We start from the raw sequence: 18,282 nt of genomic DNA, 5'->3' as shown, positions 1-18,282 counted from the left end.
GGTTTACAATCGAAGTGGCCTTATCCGACCTAGGATTCCTATTGGTTTTACCGGTGATCTTTTGCCAAAAGCCACCGGGAAAGAAGTTTTTTGATGTCTTATCCTTAGTCCCAAACTTGCCACCCGATGACCACCCAAAAGCCGTGCTCACCTGCTCTATAGTCATTTTTTGGGGTTGGTTCAACAATTGGAAAGTCATATAATGCGGGGAGAGGTTGGTGTCACGGTGCACATATAAAGAGGATAAAAACTCAAGTGTAAGTCTTCTGTATGTGCTTGCATGTAAGTCTAACCAACTCTCCACCCTAGCATATGAAAATAGTTGCCTCATATCCCCTTCAACCCCTAAAGCCATACCTACCGAGGGGTCATAAAATCTTGTGGGTCTCATTCTCCGCTTCCTTATCCTAAGAAAATTGGTCATAAAATCCAGATTATTAAATTCAATCCCTAGGGTATCCACCCGTGGTGGAGCAACGGAAGGGGTAGATTGGGTACGGGTTCTTTTGTTAGCGTTAGAGGCATTCTTTCGAAGAGACATGATGAATTGGGTGAAAAACTAAGGCCAAAAGAAAACAAAGTCCAACAATAATCAACACAAACACCAAACAAATCACAAAAACCCTAGACAATAATCAATTACTATCACAAACACCAATAATCCAACAATTTGAAACTAGGTTAGCAAATATATATGAATATCAAAAATCAAAGTGAGTAAGGGGATTGAAGTGAGTATACCAATGCTTTATGTTGGTGTAAAACCCGCAAATGAACTCAATCAACACTTCTTTGCACTTGCTAAACCTTTGTGCTTCACCAATTCCTCTTAAAAATTCAATCTTTGAAAACCCCCAATTTTGATTCGTGAAAGTTAGGGTTTGATGAAGATGGCTAGAAATTCGAATTTGAGAGGAAAAGGGTGAAGTAGATTGATGAATATTGATGGGAATGATGATAGAAGGAGATTAGAAGAAGAAAGGTTGAAGATTGTGGAGTTTTGATGGAGATTTGAAGGTTTCAAAAGGGGGTTTCGAATGGGGAGAGAAAGAGAGAGTGAGTGAGTGTGAAAGAGGAGTGAGAGGAAGAAGTGAATAAAAGGATTGAGCATGCCTCCTTTTATTTCAGAATTCGCGAACTGCTCATATGGCACAGACGTGCAGGATCTTGCGCGGACGTGCCATCTACCCAAAAAATCTTGCACGGACGTAAAGGCTAGCCCGGAATGCCTTTGCACCACACGCACAGGCGTGCCAAAATTTGCACGTCCGTGCAGACTTAAGCACAGACGTGCCAAAATCTTGCACCAGCGACTTTTAACAAATTTCTCACATATTTGCACGATCGTGCAGCTTCAGAGAAGACTTTCCTTTTCCTATCTTTTCTCCTCTCTCTCATTTCTCTTTTTTTTTTTCTTTTTTCCCAACAAGAAACAACAACTATAGAGCAACAATTCACCCTATTGTTGCATGCCCGTGAGCCTTCACAGAAGGTTTTGCAAATCTTCAAACTTCTTTGCACGGCCGTGCCAAGCATTGCACGACCGTGCAAAGCCCCATGAGGTCTTCAAATGAAATCCAAGCCTAGCCAAAGATACCTCAAGGCCATGACTTCTTACCCAACCATCGGGATGTCTCGTAAGGGTCTAAGCATACCTGAAAAATGCTTCAAAACACTAACAAAACCCGTGAAGCATGACAAATATGAAGAAAGTGCGGAAACAGAGCGATAAGTGAGCAAAATAGCTAGAATATGGCAATAAGTGAGCACTAAATCACCCTAAAACCGCGCACTAAAGTACGTTGTCAGTTTTCCGAGATCTTCATACTTCTCATTAACCTTTGTTTTATCACTCGCTTCTAAAGTTTCATACAATGACTCATTAGTTTGATCACTTGATAGTTAACACAATCTTGGACACTCTCTCTGTTCTTATACAAAGGTATTAAAGTACTTTTCCTCTCCTCCAAAGGCATCTAATGTCATCCCCAAATCTTACTGAAAAAATTGCTAACCATTGAATTCCTCTTTCTTTGAAACATCTCCAAATCTCAATAGGATTGTCATTAGGCCCAACCACTTTCTTCAATCCCATCTTTTTTGATGTCATTCTGCGTTCTCCCTTTCAAATCCTTCGTATAAACTGCCGATTATTCATATTACGAGGGACACTTGTATCACCAATCGGGTGCGATCTCCAATGAATAGGTTATCAAAGTAAGATCTCCATCTATCCTTCATCTCCTTGTCTCCAACAAGAACTTTTTGGTCAATTTCCTTTCACACTTAACCTTTCCAATCTCCAATACGAGAAAGTATATGAATGTCTTATCCCCTTCCTTCATATCCAAGCTTGCATAAAGGTCTCGATTCACCTTCGCTCTCGTAACTCGTACAACATTCTTTACTTCTCTTCTGGCATCCTACTAAGCACATCAACAAAAATGAAGAAAAGGGAAAGGTGACATGGAATTCCTTTGTTGTAGAACCCAACAGCAAGGAAACCAAGGTGACATGAGATCCATTCACTAAAACAAACAAATAAGCGCAAGACAAGCACCCTTTGTATGACTTAACCAAAGAAATACCAACTCACCATATCATATGCCTTATCAAAGTCTGGCTTGAAAACCAACCATTCAACTCTCTTCAAAGAGCTTCATACAACACCTCATTAGCCATTATAAGATTTGGCGTGAAAGCAGTTTTTAAGAAACAGTATAAGAAACCACATGCCCTAGCCAATTTGCCAACGCCTTTTTGAAAATTTTATAACCACATATCGAATGAGCAGTCCAAAGAAATATGATACTCTATTTCTTATCGTACATTAATTAAGATAGCTACTTCCAAAAGAAGAATGATAAATATCTTGCTTTATAACCTACGAAATTTATTAATCTTTCAAATAGTTACAAATGCTTTTGCCAAAAGTGGCACATAAGATAATAACCAAAGATGATCAGTTTCTTTTTTCTCATTTATAAAATTGTAACTAAATAAATAATTAAAAATCTTACCATATTACATTATAACATAAGACCCTGGCTTATGGAAGAACCATCAAAAGGTTAAGGTAGTCTTATAATACTGAATAACAAAAAGACCCATAGGTAAAGGAAACGTATTTGGAGGTTAATTGTTTGTTGAGGCCACTATCCTTTTAAGATGCTAGCATGTTGCATTGTCACTTAGGTAATAATTATCCTTTTATATTCCCAAAAACATAAACACATGTGCTGAAGCACACCATGGAATAGCACATATGTAGATGCTATATAAACCCTATACCAAAAGAGCTTGATGACTTTGAAGTTACTTCCCTGAAAATTGTCCTTTTATACATTCAAAATACCAACAAGATGGTTTAAGATATAGATTCCTCCAGAAGTATAGCTAACCTTTAAACGCTTTATTGTTAATTAAGTAACTATTCTTATAAAATACAAGGAAAGACTTTTTTCTTTTACATGACTTAAAAATCAAATTCCAACACATACATGCCTAACATAAGAAATGAAACCTCCTAGGCTCCCACAAGAAATCTATCTATCCAATATCTTCCAATCTACGAACTATCAAGAGTGTTAATTGTTGATTCTTCAAAAAAAAATCTCTCCAAGTAAAAACCCTAGATCTTATCTAGGCCTTTAACTTAAATCTTACAGATATATTGAACTAAGGATTCACTTTTATATGGCCTGTAAGGCATAAGTACCAATTTTGTTCTTATTTCTGCTTTACAAAGACTTCATAACCTATTATGTCCTTACAATCTGAAAAGAAAATTCCACCACAAGCAAATGACATTAAACTACAAACCATATTTATATTATCTGATATTTTGTAAAATAGTGGCATAATTTATTTAGACTTCATGGACATACCTGTTTCAGAACAAACAACCAGCGATCAGATAGTGGAGTAGGAATGATTTCACCATATACACGTTTTGCCTCCTCGGAAAAGAATTCAATAAAGGAAGCCCCATAAGCAACCTGCAATGAGAAATTAAGTGGTTGCTACAAAATTATAGTACACCCAATGTAATCCAGCTAATGTTATTGGAAAAAAAATTGAATAGAATTTTCTATAAAAATCCCTAAGTAGGTTTTGGAGTTCCTATTTGAACTAATAGCAATTTTAAAAAATATCCTTTAATTGGTTCTTGTCACTTACTGACATACTATAGACACCGTTTTTAAAAGAATGTAGTACAATTTAAAAATACTACTCCCTCCGGTCCTAAATGTTATTTCCATTTTGACTGTGCACATTTGTTAGGCATTACTTTAATTAACCATAAATATCTAGTGCATATTAGAAAAAAAAAAATAAAAAAAATAAAAACGGTTTAATATTGATGAACTAATCATTGAGATGAGTCAAATAAGAACCAACATGATTATGTACATATATATATATATATATATATATATATATATATATATATATAAACAAAAAAAGAGTGATTTAAGAGATTCTCTCTAACTTATGAATAGTGCCAAACATTCTAAAATGGGAAGAACAAAAAGGATTGAAGGGAGTACTACTATAGACTCTAGTACATTTTCTAAGAATATTATGATTTTTTCCATCCGCACCATCAAACCCCACCCATTCTCACCTCGATCTAGTCCACCACCACCACTACCACCTTCACCTATTGTTCATCCACCATCACTGTTAAAGCAAAGATTTTGAAAATTTGGACCAAAGAGGCTGACTTTTCAGTTTATTCATCTTTTAACATGGTTGGCCATTTTCTTTCTCTCTAGATTTTTCCCTCATCATTATAACTTTATGACAAACCCACAAGGTCAGGTGCTTAGTTGCTTTTAATGGTTAGCTCGAGTTAAGTTGGTGACGAGGGGAACTGAGAGAACGGCAGCTAGAGGATTGGAGTAATTGTTAGTGGCGAGTAGGAAGGAAAACAACAATTATTGGGTTAGGAAGGACAGAAAAGAGAGGAGGGAGAATGACAACATAGGCGAGAGAAAATGTGGTGGTTGTTGTGAAGGAGGACCGGAGGAGAGAGAAAATTAGAGTGGTTACCATGGGCTCAACATGAGAAAGAAGAGAGAAGAAAAGTGGGTTTATTATGAGAAGGGATGAGAAAGAAAATGAGTAAGGGAAAAACTGACAATTCACCGCACAAAACTTGCCAAAATAAAAATGTGTCGAATAAAAAGTAACTTCCCAATAAAGAATATGTGTCAAGACCGTCATTGAGGAATTATATTAAGAATGAAGACAAAAAAGAAACAACCAATGGCAATTTCAGGTCAATAATTAGTTTAGAATAATCTGGATCAAATTTGCTAGGGTTATTCTTGGTTAAGTTGGTTTAGGTTGGAATATATCAGGTATTTTCAAACAAGGGACATACCAAGTGTTCCTAAGTTACGATTGATTAAAATTTAGTTTTCAATTAATTCAGTTGTAGGTCAAAGTGAGAATGCTGTCAATTTCAATGTAACAAAAGATTTATATCATTAATCTCCTAGATTCAATATGTGAAATACTTCTCAAGCTGTGTAACATGTACTTGTAACATGTACTTGTATTCATTTCTGGCTTCTTGCCATGATAATGTTTCGATGACAATTAGTTCTAGACATCTTGATGATGTGGCAAACTAGAATAGGGAGCAACACTAATGTGTCTATTTTATATATGATTTTAACCATGTCTCGTGGTCATATTTGTGCTTATATGACCTCTTCGGAGCTACTTTTATTGTTAATATGCGTTTTTAAGTGTTCTTGTAGATTTGGTATGATTTTGTAAGAAATCGTTGATTTTCGAGATTAATGGACTACTATGTGATACTAGTGTTGAATCGATTGATTAAGACCAAATATTGGAAGCCCGAAAGCTCAGTGATTAAGGGCTCAGTCGCGGAAACGAAGGCTTAGCATTACAAGCCTAATCCGTAGCCGAAGTGAAGAAAAGCCCAAGAGAAAGAAATCAAACCAAAGTCAAGGCTCAAAGCAAGTCAAGCCTTTGAAGCTCGAGAGACGAGCCTTTTAAATGAGGACCAACTTAGATTCGGCCGGGTTTGATTAACATATTATCGCAATATTAGATTAATGATTAAAAGATAAAAACTTGATATCAAGGCTAGTTTTAATAGGTAGAATTGGAATTAATAAATTGCGAGAGCTTGTCAATTCACTTCTATAATTAATATCAATTCGAGAGAGCATGATAATTTGATTAATTGCATCAATGATTGTTGGATGTTTGTTCTGTCCCTCATAATTGTTCATTGGTGAACCTATGCTATAGGCCATTTATTGTTAATATTTTTCCAGTTTATTTATTGTTTTTAAAATAAACCAAAAAATACTCGTTCTCAATATTCTAGATTAAATTAATAATTAGAATTTAAAGAACATTGCTTCCTTGTAGATTCGACCCTACTTCCCTAACGACTTTGTTAATGAAATCTAGGATTACTTTTAATAAGGTGTTACAATTTTAGCCTGTCAAATTTGGCGTCGTTGCAAAAACTCCCTCCTAAAGAAATATGGAGTATATTTGGCTTGCATATCACCCTAAAACGAGTGGTGAAGTTAAGGCATCTAATCGACATCAACATTAGAGTAAAGGTCCCCCCCAAACCCCCCCTCCCCATCCTTCAGTAGAAATAATCGGTACACCACCCACGACTCCATATACCTTAGTTTAAAAAGGCGCGAGGCGCAAACGGTACCAGGAGCCTAGGCGCGCGCCTCTTGTATATGAGGCACAGATTTTTTTTTTTTTTTTCATTATTATTTTTATTCTTTCTGAAATAAAATTGCATAGTTATATACTTTTTTATAAACTACTTATTTTGTACAATATTAATTAAAATCTTTTCGTTAAAAAAAAAAAAACACCCCTATAATAACCTATAAAAAATATATAAAATAAAAACTTCAAAATAATTAGAAAATGGGTAAAGGGTTCACGTGACTTACAGTAATGTAAAAAAATTAAAAAAAAAATTAAAAAAAAGAGAAAAAAATAGGTTTAAATAGAGGTCGAAAGAGAATTTCAAAAAAAAACAAAAACAGACTTGGAAACTCAACCGACGACGGACGCGGGCAAATCAGGTGCCGGAAACCACCAGAAGATGCTCGTCGGAAGTTTCTATCATGCCGACAACCAACAATTTTTCAATTGCTTCAACACCAGCAAATTAAGGGTTTTAAAAAAATTAGGGTTCTATAGAATTAGGGCTTTTCAATTAGGTGTTAAATCGAAGTAAATTCATGTAATTTATTGAGGGCTTTTGCTCGAAATGGCTTCCTAAAGACTGGGTAAGGTTTTTATTTTGTTAAGAAAATATGATTTTTCGTTATTATTTTACTCGAATCTACTATTTTCTCGCTTTTGAACATGAGGCGGCCAAGGCGGTGCGCCTTGCCCCTTGGTGGAGGCGGTCTGAGGCGCGCGCTTTTTGGCGCCTTATGGAACGCACTGCGCCTAGGAAGACCGAGGCGATTTGGGATGCGCCTCGCTTCGCCTAGCGCCAAGACGCTCTTGAGGCGCGCTTTTTAAAACTAAGCCATATACCCTTAAGAAGGGTATTGAATCAATAGAGATGCAAAACATCCAAGAATCCAGTGAACAATCTCCTTCTAGCATAATCATCATATAAAGGGTAAAGGCCCCAACCTTAATTCCTCACAAGAGAATGTTCACTTAGGATTTCTCTATTGATTTCAATACCCTTTTCACGAGTATGTGAACCCAGGAGTCATGGGTGGTTACACCGATTATACCTACCAAAGGATGGGTAGTGGCGTGGGGAACCCTTAATCTTATATTGGTGTCAATTTAAGTGATGTTGGTACTATGTTTTCGAGGATGTAGATCGCGGTGATGATGATGGAGTGCATTGTGAAGATGATGATGAAGATGAGTAGTTGGGATGATTACTAGCTTCCCTCTAAGCTAATGAAGACATTATCCTATTTAGCTTGGGGGGTTGATTGATTTCTTATATATTTGGTACTTGTTTTACTCTTTCTCTCTTTTAATTGTTTTCATGTGCTTATATAGATTTAATTCTTTATCAAATTATACTTAAGTGCTTTCCTAGGATAGATTTGTTGCTTCAAAAAGAAAATAAAAATCCAAAAATACGTTTTAATGAATGATAAATCAAACGCTTCCCTATGCCCCTTATCGAAAGTGTTTGGAAATTGTTTTGATTCTTGGTATATGATGGTGAGCATTGTGAATTAGTTGACCATGAATTGATGTTTGGTTGCTTTAACACTCTAACATGCACCAACTTGTCCAACTATTAGTGATTTGGTGCTTGACTAACATTTGATTTGTGAGGAATTGTGTGTTAGTTCATGATATGGCAATGAATTTAAGTATTAGTTTGTCTATTAGTAATATTATATGGCTCACTTATATGCACATTGTGGAGGACGAAGGCATTTCTTATATTAAGAACCCTTTAGATGATTTTAGATACATTTGTTCCTACTTGCTACCTATGTTGTTGCCTATTCCCTTTTAATGTCGCTTACCACATTATTGGCCTAATTTATCCCCATCAATTACTAGTTCCAAGCTTGGCTTGGGGGAGCAATTAGTTAGTGAGGTAAAGTGGGTGGTAGTGTGCACAATTTATGCACAATTTGGGTGGAAATAAAAAATAGGTGTTTTGTTCTTATATTGTGAGTTGGAAAAAATTAAAGAAGTGTTCAAAATTTGGAAAAAAAAATATTATTATGCACAATTTGGGTGAAAAAAAAATATAAGGTGTTTTGTTCTTATATTGTGAGTTGGAAAAAATTAAAGAAGTGTTCAGAAAATGGAAAAAATATTACCTCACCAATTGCTTCTTTTAAGGGTTTTCCTTGCTCTAATGTAATGAGTTGTCCAAGCTCTTCCTTATGAGCAATCAGCAAATCATACCTAAATGAAATAATTGTTAAGAAAACTAAACAATGACACAAGATATAAATTTGCCATAAACAGAATAATAAGAGTTATTTTCTGACGTGTTTAATGGAAACATGGCTTGGCACAACTACCAATTCAATAAACATAATGCCACATTAACTTAAAATTTCATGAACAATTTAGAAGTTAATGAAATGCAATAATCCAACATACAGAATATTTATGCACCAGAATACAAAAAACATATATCCCTATTCCAGAAAGTTTGATACACTATCTGTTTTGGGGTGTTTCTAGAAGTTTGACTCACTTCTACTTGATCCATTTTTTGCAAAATCCTTTTACTACTTTACCCCTCACTAGTTACACCTTTACAGTGTCTCTAACTTTATCCACCTTTTTTTTTTACACTCACACCTTTTACTCCATCCCTCTTACTCTATACACCTTGTTTCTTACACCACTTTTTTTTTCCAACTTTCCTAGAAAAGAGTCTACATAAAATAATTCAAACTTTTGGGAACGGGGAGAGTATAAAAGGCTAAATTTAAAGAAATGAGATATAATTTAATCAACAAGTATCAAGTGAATGGTTAAGTAGGACCATATTCTTTTCACCTGGTATATATTAATAATTAAATTATTTTTACTTAATTACTACTACATAGCCAATCAATCAATCAATCAAAGCCTTAATCCCATAAGTGGGTCGGCTACATGAACCAAATTTGATTATTCCATGTAGTCATCGACAAAAATCTTCCTCCTCCATCGCTTACGATCCAATGCCTCATCCTCATGCAAATCTATATACTTCATATCCTTCCTAACTCCTGCAAACCAAGTCATTTTCGGTCTCCCTCTCCCTCGTTTAACCCCTCCATGGTCCCACAATTACTACCACGTAGTGTTCTATATATTTATTTTTTATGAGGTAACAAACTGTCATTAGTTAAAATTATATTTTGCTAAATAAAGTGATTACCTACTTCCTTTGTTCTTTAACATTGCAAAGTTTACCTACAAAGGAAATTTCATAGATATTACAGCATACCCATTTTAGGAAAATAAATATAACTTTTTCCCACTACAAATACCCAATATACCCTCATTAATATTTGTTTTGAATAATGTTTTCAATCACATGGACAAGTTTGTGACTTTGCCTATCCCTCTTTTCCTATTTCCCACTACCTAAAATTCTGCACACTCCCTCATTTAGCAATATTAAAGGAACAACGGAAGTATTTAAAATCAATTTTTACTTATTAAAACTGATTCCAACTTTTAATGTTACAGAATCTTCTTTTGCCCTTGTCCTCTAGTTGTAAGCCTGTAAGTCTCTCATCTTGGTTTAATAAAAAATTCCTGATAAAAAAAGGTCTTTTATACCTGATTGCATCGGATTACATTGGATTACTTCTTTCTTCCTTTTTTTTTTTTTTTTCGGGTTGAAGGAGACAACAAAAATTTTCCAGAATAAAAGTATATAGATCACCAAATATCAACTATGAATATTGCATACAAAATTACAAACCCTATTTCAGAATTGTTAACATTTTTGACAGACTATAATTAACTACCCAATTTAGGCTCCCAAAGAACACATCCAAGCATCAGTTCCTAAGTAGGCCCATGAAAAAGAATCTGAACATCAAAAAAGGATGTGACAATCTTTCTAGTTTCTACAATGGTAGCTTATTATTTCCAAATAAAGGAAAATTCATTAGAACATAAGAAGAATCTTTCAAGTAAATGATTTATAGGCAACAGGTATCCTTTAACAGCATTAAAGCATGAGAACATCATGCCAGCTATGCATGACATTATCAAAGAACTGAAAGAAGAGGCCCAAAATCCCCCCCCCCCCCCTCTCTCCCAAAAATAAAAAAGAAAACTACAGTAGCATCAAAGTGAAGCAAGGCAAATAAGTATAACCTTTCAAACTCGAACCGCCTATACTAAATGCAAAATATCCTTATATTTTATTATAGTCACAAAACACAAATAATTAGCTTCATATGCTGATCTCAAATGGAATTTCCTACCAGGCTCCCAGCTTCCAATGTCTTACCAAAATAACTCCCAGATTACTGAGGAAAAGCCCACTAAACATCCATGAACTCCAACAATTGACATGCACCTCACAATACAGGAAGTGATAGAAGTGCAACCATAACACAGTCACAAACACATCAAGGTAGTCTTCCTCACTGGCCAACAAATTGCAAACATCATTGGTGTTAAGCCTACCCCCCAATCTGTCCAAACAAAGGCTTTAAGCTGCGTAAGAACTTAAGGAAATGGCAAGGCATGCAGAAGCTTTTGCTAATGAGAACAGAAAGATTTATGAAAAGACCAGAGGAGTGCCCATAATCTCACCATCTTATCCGAAAATTCTGAAACAGTAACATTTTCCAATAGCTCCAAATTGTCGATTATAATAGCTCCAACTCTTTAGGGTCTCTCCCAAAGGAAAAAATCAAGAAGCTAGATTACATTCTTCCAATTGGAAGTCTAGGAAAAAATAATAGAAATAAAACCATAAATTGTAAACTTATGATAGAGGCAAAGAAAATAGTTAGGGAAAGAACACTCTTCAATCCAAAACCCCTGTCAATACCTGACTTTAGTATCTAACTTTATGTCTGTCCATTGGACATATTTAATTGTTGCACATAAAGCCAAGGTATACCTAGATCTGGAAACTTTTTATAACATCAATTCAAAACAAAACTGTATAAAATGTGGCTTCATAAATGAAAGCAGAAAACAGTCTAATACCATTTTCATAGACATTGATTGAAGAACATCAAACATGAAAGAGATAGAAAACAATTTGGTACCATTTCCGTAGGCATTTGCTCCTTTCAGCTGCTGTGGTTTTGCTCCATGCTAAAGGGAAAACAAACAAAAGAGAAATCAAAGAGGGCCTAGAGGGGATTAAGCAAAGACATGACATCAACAAAAAGTCAGCAAGAACTAATTCAGTATTTTAAGGCAAATAGACCAGGGAATAGAAGTATAAAAGGCAATGCCACACCAATGAAACGACAAAAAGCCATCTGGACTGTTATATACTTTTTATATTACCAATAACAATACAAAGAACACAGAAAATTTTAATTGCTATAAAATGTCTATGTAGCCTACATCCAAAACAGCCATACCCAACCTTGGTTAAACTAGTTTTAGAAACACCGCATTGTGCCTCTACAGTTGAACATACCAACAAGGTTAATATGTTTTAATAATTAAGTACCTACATTAAGCTTCTACTGCATACATTGGAAACATTTATTACATATCAAGACTAAAAGATGAGAATTGTAAATATAAAGAGTTAAAGACTATTTCAGAATGTTAAAAAATGCAAGATTGATTAGACTCAAGTCACATACAACTGAATGTTTCATAAGCTGCAGATATTGCATCATTTGTCTCCCTTCCACCCATGCATGGAACATTTGCTACAACATCACCAGTGGCAGGATTGGTCACCTGTCATCTCATTGTGTAAACTTTAGCTGTGAGAAATGAAGCCCATACAAGTCAACATAAAAGACTAAAACATATTGCTTCCTTAAATGATAAATCAAGTAAAGTACAACTACTATGACACTGGTACAAGATTCCTACTATCTTGCCATCCGAAAATTCCACTAAAATGACCGCCTGACAGCACTCACAGCAATGTTATCAATTAAGAACAGGCAATAATTTAACTAAATTCCACTCAGATGGCACCTTATAACAAAAAAATTAAACCATTAGAGATATCCAGCACATTTTTTCTTCTAGGGGAGAATATTGCCCTATTCATGGCAATAGTTGCTCATTTCTAGATTAATGTTGTCCAATTTTGACTCAAAGCTTGCTAATCCCTGGAGATTCTAATGAAATTTTTGCCTAACTTCTTTTTTCCTTTTTTTTTTTTTTTTTGAATCACTGTTACTTTGTACGTAAAGATCTTATCCTCCATTTTGTTCACAACCCATTGTGATTCATTGACTAGTAAAAGTCTACAGCACCTTGGCTTTTGTGCTTCAGCTTGGTTGTTGGGTTGCTACATATATGATTTCACATGCATGTTAGTTTACAGAGCATTTTGATAACTGTTAGTCCTACCCACCATTTGAAACCTTCAGTTAAATTCGCACGGGATTCAAAGAACCCAGCTGATTCGCCGGCAGCTGAGTTACATGTTCCACAGTGCCTAAATTTGAGATGCAGCTTAAAAACTCCCATGCTTTCTTTACTATCTTCATATGGGATAGACGAGAACCAATCTGTAAGAGCACACAAGCTGCATAGAAACTTGGCTATGGGGTGACTCCTCCATAGTCTTCACCATTCTCCTCTGCAGCTTCTTAATTAAGGAAAATGAAATATGAGGTGGCCTCGTCAAAGGAACAACAAAGGTCAAGGATGATACTAGCTAGCGACATAGCTTGAAAAGCATTTTGATTTCAAAAACTAATGTACCAAGATGGAAAGAAGAATGTTTTATGTTCAACTAATATCTACCAGCCACTAATAGTGCTAGTGATCTTTTGGTACTAGGTGCCAAAATTAGGTGCTGAGTGGGCAAAGTTAATCACGAAAATGAGAAAATGGACAGTCTGTGTTCAGCCACTTCATAACCAGCCACTTGTAATGCAAATGATCTTTTAGTTTTTGCATTGTCAAAGTCTGAATTTATTAGTGTCACATTTGGCAATTCTTTAATTTTTTGAGTAACATAAATTACACATTCCTATAGAGTGCCAGAGGAGGTGGTGTTCACTGGTCTATCTCTATCCCAAAAAAAGGATTATTCCCAAATCTGTATTCAGGCAGTCAAAACAGAATGTTTTCTTTTAGCTATAAGTACGGCTAACATATGTGCATATTTTTTTTAAAAGATAATTGAGTGTTATTCTAACCTACTAACTCTATATTAACATATACTTAACCCACCTTACCTATTCACAAACCACAAGTATCTGAGACACCAACAATTTCTGAAACCACTAAATCAAGAGATTCATACCTCGATAACCTTCCCATCATAAGCTTCAGTCCATTTTCCAGCAATCAGACCTTGACTTCTTAACAGCCCTGAACTTTTAAGCCTCGTAGCAACATTTTCAGCTTTAGTGCTCATCTAAAGGAACAAGTCGTCATCATATTAGCATTCAATAATATAATGCCAACAGAGAGTACAAGGATATATCAATTTTCCCAGCACCCACAAACTTTAACACATGAAAAGCAATGAAAAAACATCAAAATGACCAAGTATTCCAATAGCAAACCATAACTCTCCAGTCCCTCCTGATATCATCAAGAAAAACTTACACTGCATCTAGAAATGACAGCACGGGTATGCGCATCATAAGCTTCAGTCCATTTTCCAGCGATCAGAGGTTGACTTCTTAACAGTCCTGAACTTTTAAGTCTCGTAGCAACAATTTTACCTATAGCGCTCATCTAAAGGAACAAGTCGTCATCATATTAGCATTCAATAATACAAGGCCAACAGAAAGTACAAGGATATACCAATTTTCCCAGCACCCACAAACTTTAACACAAGAAAAGCAATGAAAAAAAAAAAAAAAAAAAACCCATCAATATGACCAAAGTATTCCAATAGCAAACCATAACTCTCTTGAATTTCATCAACAAAAACTTACACTGCATCTATAAATGACAGCACGGGTATGTATTGTTTCAAGTATCAATGAGATGGCTAATTTATGATCAACAATTCATGACGCAAGTCCAAATTTGATTCAATTATCAAACAAAGCCCGAAAAATCACATAATTTTAGTGATTCAATCATCAAATTAGGCTCATAATTCTCTTTTCTAGCAACATAATCGCTCATTATGATCTTTCTTAATCTTATTATTTAGAACCAATGAATATGATATGATGATGATCACGAAAAGAAACAACTTACCTCAAAAGCTGCTTCAATGGGGTATACAAGTATTCGATGGAGAACGTGAAGTACGATGTTTAGTGTGCTTCAATGGGAACTGTGAGAGAGGGGATCCGTTTCATCCGTGTTAATTTTTTTTTCCTTATTGACCGAGCAATTCAATGGGTTGGAGCTCCATTAATCAGAGCCATGCCCCGGTTATAAATGGGTCAGATAAGTCTACTAAATAAATGGGTTGGGTCTTTATATGATCTATAGGACATTAATGGACCGGATCATGCTTTACAGTGATTTAAAATTACAATTGTTATTGGTTGGTCCCGTGACTAGCTAACTTTGGCTGGTTATTCACTTATTCTGTAACACCCCCAAGTTTCTTTTTACGTAAATACAATATTTATATGTATACAAATACCATAGAGATAGACTTGGGCGTATTACCGCCATGTGAAAAACGTAAAGCTTATTTAACTACTAAATATGGCAACGGAAAATAAATGACTTTTATTTTAATAAATAATAATAAGAATAAACATAATAATTGTTCCAAAATACTCGAATTAAAAACTTGTCTAACTCATAAATAATTTAACTCCTAACCTGGTGATCCCAATCCCAACTCAAGCATGGGCACGATCAACTCCACCCCTGAAATTAAGACTGCTTACCAATAATGGTAAATAGGGCGAACCAAAATAAAAAGGAAAACAGATTAGTAAAAACGCTAAGTACATATAGGTGCAAGGCATGTAAACACTTTTATAAGGCAAACATGCTTTCGAGATAATTACTTTAATTTAAACATGCCAAATATCACTTTCCAAAATTAGACTTTCTAAATTTAGAATTTTCAAAATTAAACCTTCCAAATATAGTAATGTCCATCAATAGAAACTTTCCAAATCAATAGATTTCCAAATTTATAAACTTTCCAACTTTAGACAAATTTCCAAAACCAATTTTCCTCACCTAAGTGTGCACACACACCCCCCCCCCCCCAAGCAAGTCAAACTATACTCAAGGGAAGACCGGATCATACAAAGTTCATGGTCCTACTTAACAAGTCCCGGGTACATAATGAGCTTTAAATTTAAATTTATTCTTTTAATTCAATAACTTGTAATTAAGTGATTTATAAAACAATAACTTGTAATTAAGTGATTTATAAAACAACTTTTATTAAATTAATTAACACTTTTAAAGATCAAACCTTTAAATCATAAAATTGTACTTTAACTCATCATGAAAATCATTATTTCAAACCTTCCATACGCAACCTTAATTCAACAATCAAAATAAAACATTCACTAAAACACCCATTCAAAACTTGTATCAAGAATCTTGATACAAGTTCAAGAACCTAGCCACCTATGCGTACCTTGATCACGGGAAACTTAGGTACGATTACACTTGACCACGATCGTAAGACTCCTCCTACACAATTAAGATAACCTTAATTAATATAAGGTCAACAACTAATCATAAAAATATAAACTCTACTCTACTTGTGCATGAACTACCGAGAGTGCATATCAGCGCATAGCACCTATTGACAAACGAAGTGTATAAGAGGGCAGAAGCGTAATTTATCAGGCATTAGAAAACTTGAATATTCCACTTAACTGTGCTAGTGGTACATTTAATACTCCGAAAATGTACCACTGAAATCACATTGGTACATTTAATCAAAGTGGTATGTACGTTTTGTACTTTAAATTGTACCACTAGAAAACCAGTGTCATCCTATACACTTTCTAAGCACATAGGTGCTATACGCCAATACTTTTCCAACTACCGAAACCATTAACCTTATCAATAATTTGTGTTAGTATAAAAAATAGTGATATATTAGCTAGTATCAAAATTATCACGTTAGTATTATTAAAAATAAAAAAATAAAAGCACTAGTATAATAAATTAATAAAAGTAGTAATGATACTCATAAAGATAATAAGATAAGGAATAAAAGGAAGCAAGTATTATTTTTGTTGTTTTAGTTTCTTGCGGCAAAAGGAGGGTGAAAGAAACAAAGTGCTACTGCACCTTGTTGGCAGCAAGACACGGCAACAGTGAGGTGGCGGAAAGGCAGCGGTAGTACGACAGTAAGTGGTAGGCGGCAGCAACAGTTGGGCGGCAGAGATTGGTGGCAGCAACTAGCTTTAGGTTACGGTTGCGGTGTTGGTTTTAAGCATGAAAGAAAGAAAGAGAGGGAGAAGGAGACGACCGTGAGGTTTGAGAAATGGAGAAGTGTTTTTTGATTTTTTTGGTGTGACTGAATGAGGAGAATTAAGGGTCTATTTAAAGGTGTTTAAGGATAGGAAGATAGGGTTTAAGGTGTGAAATGATTAGTAAGGAATAAGATAAAATTCAGGGTAGTGTAGGCATCGCTTGAAGTGCGCCTATGTGGAGCATAGGTGAATATGCTTGGCAATCGTAGAAAGTTAGATTTGACATATAACTATAGGGACAAAAAAGTAGGGAGCCTCCAACAAGTTTTTAAGGAACGTGTAAACTGTTCATGGATCATTAAAGGCAATCACAAAAAGGGAAATACCGAAAGTGATGCGGGAGCGTTCTTAAAACCGACGGGTTATATGGCTATATGATCCGTTTAGTGGCATTTATAGCTCAATCAACATTTTGGATGAATTCTCTATGTTTTGATGTGATTTAAGTGAATAAGTGAAATCCTTGTGTCTTAAATTTACATGTGATGGTTGAAGATTAAGCATGGAAACAAGCATGAAAAAAAGAAAGACTTGTACTTGATAAAAAAAATGTGATACTCAAATTAAATCAGCCATATCTTTTTTGTTACAAGAAATTTTTATGCGATTCAAATTGAAGATGAAAGTAGAGTCCGAGAGCTTTCCAACGATATCTCATATGACAAATTTGAGCAAGAAACGAAGAAGATATGAATGTTTGAAGTTGAGTTGTCCATGCAGTCTAAAGGATCGCCCGCTCCCCCGAAGTGGAGCGCCCCCTCCTCCCAAGTGAAGCGCCCGCTCCTAAGGTCGTCAAATGAAGTTTGCAGTAGCGAGGAGCGCCCGCTCCTACCCTTTAGAGCGGCCACTCCAAAGGCCTTGTTCGAGCGAACATCCTTATTTCTTTTATGCTTATTTTTGCTATCTTTTAATCTTGGCCTTTTATTTGTAATTCAAGGGGTGTAATTCAAGAAATTTAGGGTTTGTTTGTAAAGCCTTTAAATAGGGCTAAGCTTTCTTTTGGGATCAACTTTTGCTTAATTTTGAAATCAATGAGATTTTCTCTCTCTACCCATAATCTTTGTGATTGCTTCCTTGTAATCTTTGTGATTGCTTCCTTGTAATCTTTGTGGTTACACCTTAATCCTAGATTTACTTGGTGTTGGCTTTGATTAAGAACCCCTATTTCATTTATCTTGGTGATTTTTGAGATAGGTTTATCTTGTTTTGT

At 35.2% G+C, this 18,282-nt stretch overlaps 1 protein-coding gene across 3 annotated transcripts in view; it reads right to left on the bottom strand.

Moving 5' to 3' along the window:
* The window catches only part of LOC110711850 (succinate-semialdehyde dehydrogenase, mitochondrial-like), a 50,056-nt gene extending 32,953 nt beyond the window's left edge, over nucleotides 1-17,103 (bottom strand). Inside the window, exons 1-10 of one of the 3 annotated variants that reach the window (XM_021890290.1) lie at nucleotides 16,888-17,103; nucleotides 16,223-16,278; nucleotides 15,445-15,504; nucleotides 14,863-14,941; nucleotides 14,257-14,388; nucleotides 13,949-14,062; nucleotides 12,318-12,417; nucleotides 11,763-11,811; nucleotides 8,841-8,928; nucleotides 3,888-3,998 (exon numbers count right to left, since the gene is read on the bottom strand). In XM_021890290.1, the coding sequence (XP_021745982.1) occupies nucleotides 3,888-3,998; nucleotides 8,841-8,928; nucleotides 11,763-11,811; nucleotides 12,318-12,417; nucleotides 13,949-14,062; nucleotides 14,257-14,388 (594 nt within the window). In that variant the 5' untranslated portion in view covers nucleotides 14,863-14,941; nucleotides 15,445-15,504; nucleotides 16,223-16,278; nucleotides 16,888-17,103. Of the gene's footprint in view, nucleotides 1-3,887; nucleotides 3,999-8,840; nucleotides 8,929-11,762; nucleotides 11,812-12,317; nucleotides 12,418-13,948; nucleotides 14,063-14,256; nucleotides 14,389-14,862; nucleotides 15,027-15,444; nucleotides 15,505-16,222; nucleotides 16,279-16,887 lie in introns of those variants that run through there. The other 2 variants (XM_021890292.1, XM_021890291.1) reach the window with 2 other exon arrangements.
* Nucleotides 17,104-18,282: the final 1,179 nt, after the last annotated feature.

This window comes from Chenopodium quinoa, unplaced genomic scaffold (genome assembly GCF_001683475.1).
Source record: "Chenopodium quinoa cultivar QQ74 unplaced genomic scaffold, ASM168347v1, whole genome shotgun sequence".
In the NCBI taxonomy this organism is placed as follows: Eukaryota; Viridiplantae; Streptophyta; class Magnoliopsida; order Caryophyllales; family Amaranthaceae; genus Chenopodium; species Chenopodium quinoa.
Note: the sequence above shows the minus strand (reverse complement) of the source record. Positions and strands in the feature narration are given on the sequence as shown.